Source organism: Cornus florida, unplaced genomic scaffold (assembly GCF_030987335.1).
Source record: "Cornus florida cultivar Cherokee Brave unplaced genomic scaffold, ASM3098733v1 CherokeeBrave_3.0.0_Hap2_Chr04, whole genome shotgun sequence".
NCBI lineage: Eukaryota > Viridiplantae > Streptophyta > Magnoliopsida > Cornales > Cornaceae > Cornus > Cornus florida.
In genome coordinates this window covers 7,066,786-7,074,398 of record NW_026775574.1, presented here as the reverse complement: position 1 = coordinate 7,074,398, position 7,613 = coordinate 7,066,786, and the positions used below count along the sequence as shown (strand labels likewise).

General features: G+C 40.2%; 1 protein-coding gene across 1 annotated transcript; it reads left to right on the top strand.

Moving 5' to 3' along the window:
- Positions 1–475: 475 nt before the first annotated feature.
- Positions 476–7,249, top strand: LOC132302635 (dihydrolipoyllysine-residue acetyltransferase component 4 of pyruvate dehydrogenase complex, chloroplastic). Its single transcript, XM_059799546.1, has 6 exons — positions 476–1,601; positions 1,697–1,888; positions 2,055–2,142; positions 2,257–2,327; positions 2,431–2,514; positions 6,787–7,249. Exons 1-6 carry the CDS (start codon positions 714–716, stop codon positions 6,889–6,891), a joined length of 1,428 nt encoding a protein of 475 aa, XP_059655529.1. The 5' UTR covers positions 476–713; the 3' UTR covers positions 6,892–7,249.
- Positions 7,250–7,613: the final 364 nt, after the last annotated feature.

The window sequence follows — 7,613 nt, the reverse complement described above, 5'->3', positions numbered from 1 at the left end:
AAAAAATAAAAATATTTTATTAAACGTTATTTTTATTTTTGTTTTGCCTTTTTAAATGTTGACAACAGAAAGTACCAAAAGTTTTTTTTTGTTACTAAACATAGCCTTGATTACAATTTGATTGATTGTGATGTTGGTTGCAAAATAATGATCCATCGATTTCGACTCCAAGTTCATTAAGAGCGAACCAAATTCAACCATAATATATATATATATATATATATATATATATATATATATATTAAGACCATGTGAGTTTGTTTTCCACAATAATCAAAATACAGTAAATCTGTTTCCAAACTTCAATGAATTTAATTTAATTTATTTTTAAAAATGATTAAAATTGATTCCATTCTAATTTAACCATGAACCAAAGACAGTGAGTACCCCTAATTTTTAGAAAAAGAAAAAGAAAAAGAAAAAGAAACACCCCTAATTTTTGCAGCAAAAGAGAAATTAAAACGACGGAATTTTGGTTTTCACTTCAATTTTTTTCAACGAACTCCATGACACTAGCCGATGTCTGGGCGATGTTAACACTGCGGACTCCACAAAGCCTCCAACTAACTCAACCTTGTCTTCTCCGCCCACTCTCTCTGATGCTCACTCTCTTTCTCTCTCTACTTTTAACTATATACAGCTGAACAAACTCATCAAACCCCATTTCTCAGACCCTAATTTATCTCCCTCCTACCTCTCACTCTCTCTCTCAAATGGCTTCTCTCCTTCAATCTAGGGTTCCTACAGTCTCATTCTCCTCATCTCTCTCATCCGGCATTCAATGGCGCCCCTCCGCCGCATTTCCCTCCAAGCCCCGCCGGAAGAATTCTACTGTCCAAGCCAAGATCAGAGAGATCTTCATGCCGGCCCTCAGCTCTACCATGACCGAGGGAAAGATCGTCTCTTGGATCAAATCGGAGGGCGAGGTCCTCTCCAAAGGCGAATCCGTCGTCGTTGTCGAGTCCGACAAGGCCGACATGGACGTCGAGACCTTCTATGATGGAATTCTTGCCGCTATCGTTGTCGGAGAAGGCGAGACTGCTCCGGTGGGTGCTCCAATTGGCTTACTAGCCGAAACCGAAGACGAAATAGCCGAAGCCAAAGCCAAAGCCTCAAATTCTTCATCACCAACATCAGCTCCTTCCACTGCGTCCCCTCCTCCGCCTGCTGCTGCTCCACCTCCGCCAGCAAAGGCGGCGGCTCCGGCGGCGACAGATGGACCGAGGAAGATTGTTCTGACGCCGTTTGCGAAGAAGCTCGCAAAGCAACACAAGATTGACATCAATTCAGTAGTTGGGACTGGGCCGTTCGGGAGGATCACTCCGTCAGATATCGAAGCTGCTGCTGGGATTGCGCCGTCGAAGAGTGCCACTGCCAATGTGGCTTCACCGGTAGCTGCTCCGACTCCTTCTTCTCCGGCCACCAGCGCCCCTCCCAAAGCCACATCTCCTAGTTTTCCTGAACTTCCAGGGTCTACTGTCGTTCCTTTTACAACAATGCAATCGGCTGTGTCCAAAAACATGATGGAGAGTCTTTCCGTGCCGACTTTCCGAGTGGGCTATCCTGTGGCGACCAATGCTCTTGATGCTCTCTATGACAAGGTACATTGGCATTGCGTATGCTGCTTGATATTTTTATTGCATTTGATTGTTTTTGAATTGTAGTTATGGAGATGGATCTCTGTGGCATTTTTCAGGTTAAGCCAAAGGGTGTCACTATGACTGCTTTGTTAGCAAAAGCTGCAGCAATGGCACTTGCCCAGCACCCTGTTGTGAATGCTAGCTGTAAAGATGGGAAGAGTTTTACATATAATAGTAGCATAAACATTGCTGTTGCTGTGGCAATCAATGGTGGGTTGATAACCCCCGTTCTTCAGGAAGCTGATAAGGTTTGTGATTTTGTAAAATCTTCTCTGAATGAGTATATTTGTAAGATAAATGCATATTTTATATTGTTCTGTTATTGGTTGAATGTTTTCTTTTTTTGATTTTCCACTTTTCAGCTCTTAGATAGTGAATTTTGCATTAATTAATAACATGTCTCTATTGGTGTAGTTGGATCTTTATCTGTTATCTCAAAAGTGGAAGGAGCTGGTAGAGAAAGCCCGGGCAAAGCAGCTACAGCCCCATGAGTACAATTCAGGTACTAGTCATTCATTTTTTTTTTTTTTGTTTTCAGGGAGACTTGGATGTGGATTGTGGATCGAAAACTTCTATTAAGGGACAATGTTATTGAGTTGTTCTATTATGCTCACAGGGACTTTCACACTGTCCAATTTGGGCATGTTTGGAGTGGACAGATTCGATGCTATCCTTCCTCCAGGCCAGGTTAGTAACGAATGTGAGGCCTTTCACCTTCATTAAAATATGGGGTTCTCTACTCCTTGCAAAAGATTAAAACTTTTTACTCATAAACTTGGATGGTGTTCAGGGTGCTATTATGGCTGTTGGAGCATCAAAACCTACTGCTGTTGCTGATGCAGATGGATTCTTCAGCGTAAAAAGTAAAATGCTGGTGAGTTAAGTTTCTAGTTCTTTTTATTTTTATTTTTTTATTATGGTATTTCATTTTTCCCTACAAGTTTGTCAAAATAAAAATTTATTGAAATATATATAATGGGTATTCCAACATATCATGCATAGGCTTTGCACAGAAATGTATTCATCTATATGGTTATCTACGTGAATATTGATTTCAAAAGGAACTTTACACTTAAATTGTTTATAGTTAGATCGTGTAGATTGCCTCAGCATAGGCCATAGTTTCCAATTAACTGAAGGTATGCGATAGGAAAGCAGAAATCTGGAAAGTGATATAGTTGATAGTTTCAAATTTACACATCACTTTCAGATACTTGTACTACTAACATTACTTTCAGATAAAAATTGTCTACTCCGTCTTCCCTTGTGTGTGCAACTTCTGCATCCATCCAAACTAACTTTGATTTTTACTTTTTTTGGGGCGGGGGAGCACTTGTCCGCTTTGGGCCACATGGTACGATATTGTCCGCTTTGGGTCTGAGCCCGCACGGTTTTGCTATTAAGCTTTACCCCAAAAGGCCTCATACCAATTGGAAATGACACACTTACATATAAGCACTTCACCTTTCCTCTACCCAGGCGATGTGGGACTGTGCACCCGTAGCTCGCCTAACAGTGTCTCTCGCACCCGCCCACGGCACACCCGCCCACAAGGTCATCACAATCCACCCCCCTTGGAGGCCCGACGTCCCCGTCGGCATACTTCCGGCTGGGTCAGGCTCTGATACCATTTGTAACGACCCGCTCCATCACATGGTATGATATTGTTCGCTTTGGGCTTGAGCCCTCACGGTTTTGCTCTTGGGCTTTACCCCAAAAGGCTTCATACCAATTGGAGATGACACACTTACATATAAGCACTTCACCTTTCCTCTACCCAGGCGATGTGGGACTGTGCACCCGTAGCTCGCCAGTGTGGTAGCCTGACAGTGTCTCTCGCACCCGCACATCGTCTGGGTGTGGATGGGGCAAGTGCTATATGTAGATTCAACACTCTTCTATGACATAACGCGTTTTAAAGCCGTGATGGCCGTGAACCCATCAGAACTGTGTAGTTAAGCGTGCTTAACTTGGAGTAGTACCAGAATGGGTGACCCCCTGGGAAGTATCTGGTCTGGGTGAGCCAAAAGCGGACAATATCATACCATGTGGTGGAGTAGGTCGTTACAAATAGTATCAGAACCTGACCCAGCCGGAAGTGTGCCGACGGGGACGTCGGGCCTCCAAGGGGGGTGGATTGTGATGACCTTGTGGGCGGGTGTGCCGTGGGTGGGTGCGAGAGACACTGACAAGCTATCATACTGGCGAGCTACAGGTGCACAAGTCCCACATCGCCTGGGTAGAGGAAAGGTGAAGTGCTTATATGTAAGTGCATCATCTCTAATTGGTATGAGGCCTTTTGGGGTGAAACTCGAGAGCAAAACAGTGCGGGCTCAGACCCAAAGCGGACAATATCATACCATGTGGTGGAGCGGGTCGTTACATATTACTATGGAGAAAATCTTACAAAAGAAGAAAAAAATAGATTAAAAAAGCCTAAAGGAAGCTGGATGTGTCTTGCATTGCTACTTTGGTAGCCTTGGGCCAGCTGGAATATGTATCATAATACGATACTGAGAAATGTAACTGTGGAGAGTTTCAGCAGGCCTATTTATGTCAAATGGACTGTTGGATTTAGGGATTAGGGGCAAGACATTTTTTGAATTGTAGCATTTCTTAACGGGCATATCTTAGAGCCCCACTGGAGAAATTCCTTCAGCCAACATAGTTTTTTTTTAGCTTCTACCTTCTTTGTGATGATAAAACTTTTCTAAAGAGGAATACAGAAATATGTAGTAAACGGAGGCATGAAGTGGTAGAAGCATGGTCACATGAATGCTCCAAACAATGTTTGGAAAGTTGACAATAAAACATATCTTAAAGGACTTGAAAGACAATGCAACTATACCTGAAGATTCAGGTACTTAACTGAATCTTAAAGGGACTTCGTTTGTAATTTTCTAATGCAACAAATATATATTTTTTCCCTTTTTGATTTTTCTCTTTTGGTCTCTGTCAATGTTTGATGAATCATATGTGAGGTTCCTTTGGTTATCTTTTGCAGTTTGTTCTTGGGGGTGCTTCTATTTCAACATTTGATGGAAGAACTTAGTACATTTGTTTTCTTTAAAAAAATTCACTGTATAAAATTTCGTATCCTTATCCTTTTTCCCTGAAAAGATTATCCTTTCTACGGAGACACTATTGACATGATACTAAATGCTTTCTTTATTATGAGTCCACAAGAATGTTAAATGACCACTCATTCACAATTCCTTGATCAGATCTGGGAACTAGGATAATTTTTTACATGCACAGCTTACGTGGTGCCCTATCATTATCGTCAATCATCACAGCACTATATCACTTATGAAAAAAAAAAAAAAAAAAAAAAAATCATAAGTACCATTTTAACTGAAAAGAGATCTCTGTTTTTAAGTATGTCTAAGTACTTGGCTGGTGGAATTTGTGATGAATTAAGTCTAGGTGTGAGTGGCAGCTGAAAAGTTCTCTCTTGTTGGAGCTGCAGCTGAAATGTTCTCTCTTGTTGAGCAGCGCTCTTAGAGCTGTGAATGAGCCGAATTTTGGAGTGTTCGGGTTTAGTCTTTGTTCATTTTAGCTGATCTTGTACTCAGCTTGAGTTGCTTGAGCTTAGTACAAGCTCAAGAGGGTGTGTGCAAACTTGGATAAAAAAATATATAATCATCTCAAATGGCTTAAGTAACACTAAAAATTATAATTACATTGTACCCGTCTTTGGTAAAAAGTTAATTTTTAGTCATTTTCTGCTTGGAATGAATTAAAGAACAGCATCCTGAGATGCTTGCCTAAATCTTCCTTCTGTAACTTTGTCAAGACCCTTAAAGTGCATATTCTTCATGAGCCTACCAAGCCGAGGATGTTAAAACAAATGAGCCTGTATTGGAGCTCAAGCTCTGCTAGCTTACTTTTCAAAAGAGTTTAAGAAGATTTTCAACAAGTTCAGCCCAAGCTGTTCAGGCTCAGTTCATTTGAAGCCATAAGCACCCTGGGTTGACGGAAATTACTTTTTTGAAAGGCATACTCTTCTACAAGGTCTTTTCTCCTCGGAAAACTTTGGGTTACGCTTCTTGATGGAAATTGACAGGAACTAACCATGTCCTGATACAAGTATTTATCTTTTTTTCCCTAGTTTATTTATCTTTGAAATTGAAATGCTGAGTCCATGATGTTGGTCCCGGTTGTGGAAAATAAGCAGCAAAACTGATAGTGCCACATTTATCTCACTTTACGGGTTGTGCCAATAGATGTCCCCCACGATCTAGGTTACATTTCAACCAATGACCTACAACAACCACATCGCTCCTTTTACCACCTTGAGTTAAGGTCCAGGGACAAGTGTCCTCCACAAGTTCACAAACTGAGACTGACTTATATCACTCAATTTCAAGGAGTCTTTGACTCTCTCTTTAGATATCCTCTCTTTGGATCTTTATTTATATATATATATATTTGTAAGTTACCCTTTTGGTCCTTTATTGACACTGAAACTCTATTCAGAACCTTCTTTTCTCTACCAGTACTTGCGAGTATACTTAAGAAGTAGAACTTTTGTTTCAAACTTCCAGAAAGCCTTATGTTTTCTTGTAATAGGCAAAGGAATCATGCAAACTAGAATTATGAGATAGGAGCTCGTCAGCCTCATCTAAGTGGGAGACATTTGCACTGCATTCGAGTATCATCAGGAAAAAATGAAAAGAGAGATTATATCCTTTATGAAATGCGGATGCATATTGAAAAAGGCATAGTTCATGAGCCTAACTTTGTAAAGAAGAGGAAAAATTAGTTAATGGCTGAGTGGTTTTTGGATGCATATTGAAAAAAGCATAGCTCATGAGCCTAACTTTGTAAAGAAGAGGAAAAAATAGTTACTGGCTGAGTGTTTTTTCTTTTGCTTCCACCACTTTTCACAGGCGAATATCCACTGAGCAACCGGAATAGATATAAATTGTTTCCATCATTTTTCATATACAGATGTTAAACACCATTTCCACCTTGATCTGAAGTTAAACTGATTCTTTATATTACTCTCTGCATTTTGTTTTCCAACTTTTCCTTGGACCAGAAGACAACCTCTTAGCTGGAGAGGAGATACATCATAACTTCCATAGTATTTTGAGAATTTCTACAAGACTCCTGACTTCGGTGCATGAATCTTTTATTCCAGGTGAATGTTACAGCTGATCATCGAATCATCTATGGTGCTGACTTGGCTGCCTTCCTTCAGACCTTCTCAAAGATCATTGAAAACCCGGAGAGCCTGACAATGTAGATGATAATCGAGGTTTTGTTGATAGAGAGGCTAAATAGTCCTTGTCGAACAAAGTGCATGCCAAGGAACCTGGTTTGCAGCAGTTGCATTAATTGTTTTTTTGGAATTGTTATGTATCATTTTACTTCACTTCTTTTTTGTTTTGCCGAGGATCTCAGGTGATGCCATTGAACCATTTCTGATAGAGGGTAATAAATACTTACTGAACGTTTTCTATACAAAATTGATGAGGATTGTTTTGTTAGAAAGTGGACAACTTATGTCACTTAATTTTGTCTCTCTTTTCCTTTTTCATTTGTCTTTGTTGACTGATTTTATTGGATTCAAGCATAATCGATGAACTTGTTCAAGTCTTAAACCTTTTCTGTGCTTTAGTGTCAGTGTCTTTCCTCTACTTTAATTGTGACTGCTTGGATAAAAAACTCTAATTCTCTGTGTTGACATATGTAGTTTTTTCAGTGGTTATTTCAACACCAAAATCTGGGCAAGGTAGAAAGGATCTGTTCAACCGCTCACACATTTTCCTTTTCTTCCCTTGCAGAAGTTGACATTATAGACTAGATGTTACTTTTTGTTGGATTTGGAATAGCGCAAGGCCGGCCTTGTCGACTGTAGAGCAGGTCCGTTATTCTTTTCCCATTGATGGTTAGAAAAGGATTAATATTGAGAGACTATTTTGAGACTAGATGTTACTTTTTGTTGCATTTGGAACAGCGCAAGGC

Bases quoted from the DNA above. Each gene is read 5' to 3' on its own strand.
- LOC132302635 (XM_059799546.1), top strand. From the start codon at position 714: ATGGCTTCTCTCCTTCAATCTAGGGTTCCTACAGTCTCATTCTCCTCA. The intron at 1,602-1,696 runs GTACATTGGCAT...GGCATTTTTCAG, and splicing joins TTGATGCTCTCTATGACAAG to GTTAAGCCAAAGGGTGTCAC. The intron at 1,889-2,054 runs GTTTGTGATTTT...CTATTGGTGTAG, and splicing joins TTCTTCAGGAAGCTGATAAG to TTGGATCTTTATCTGTTATC.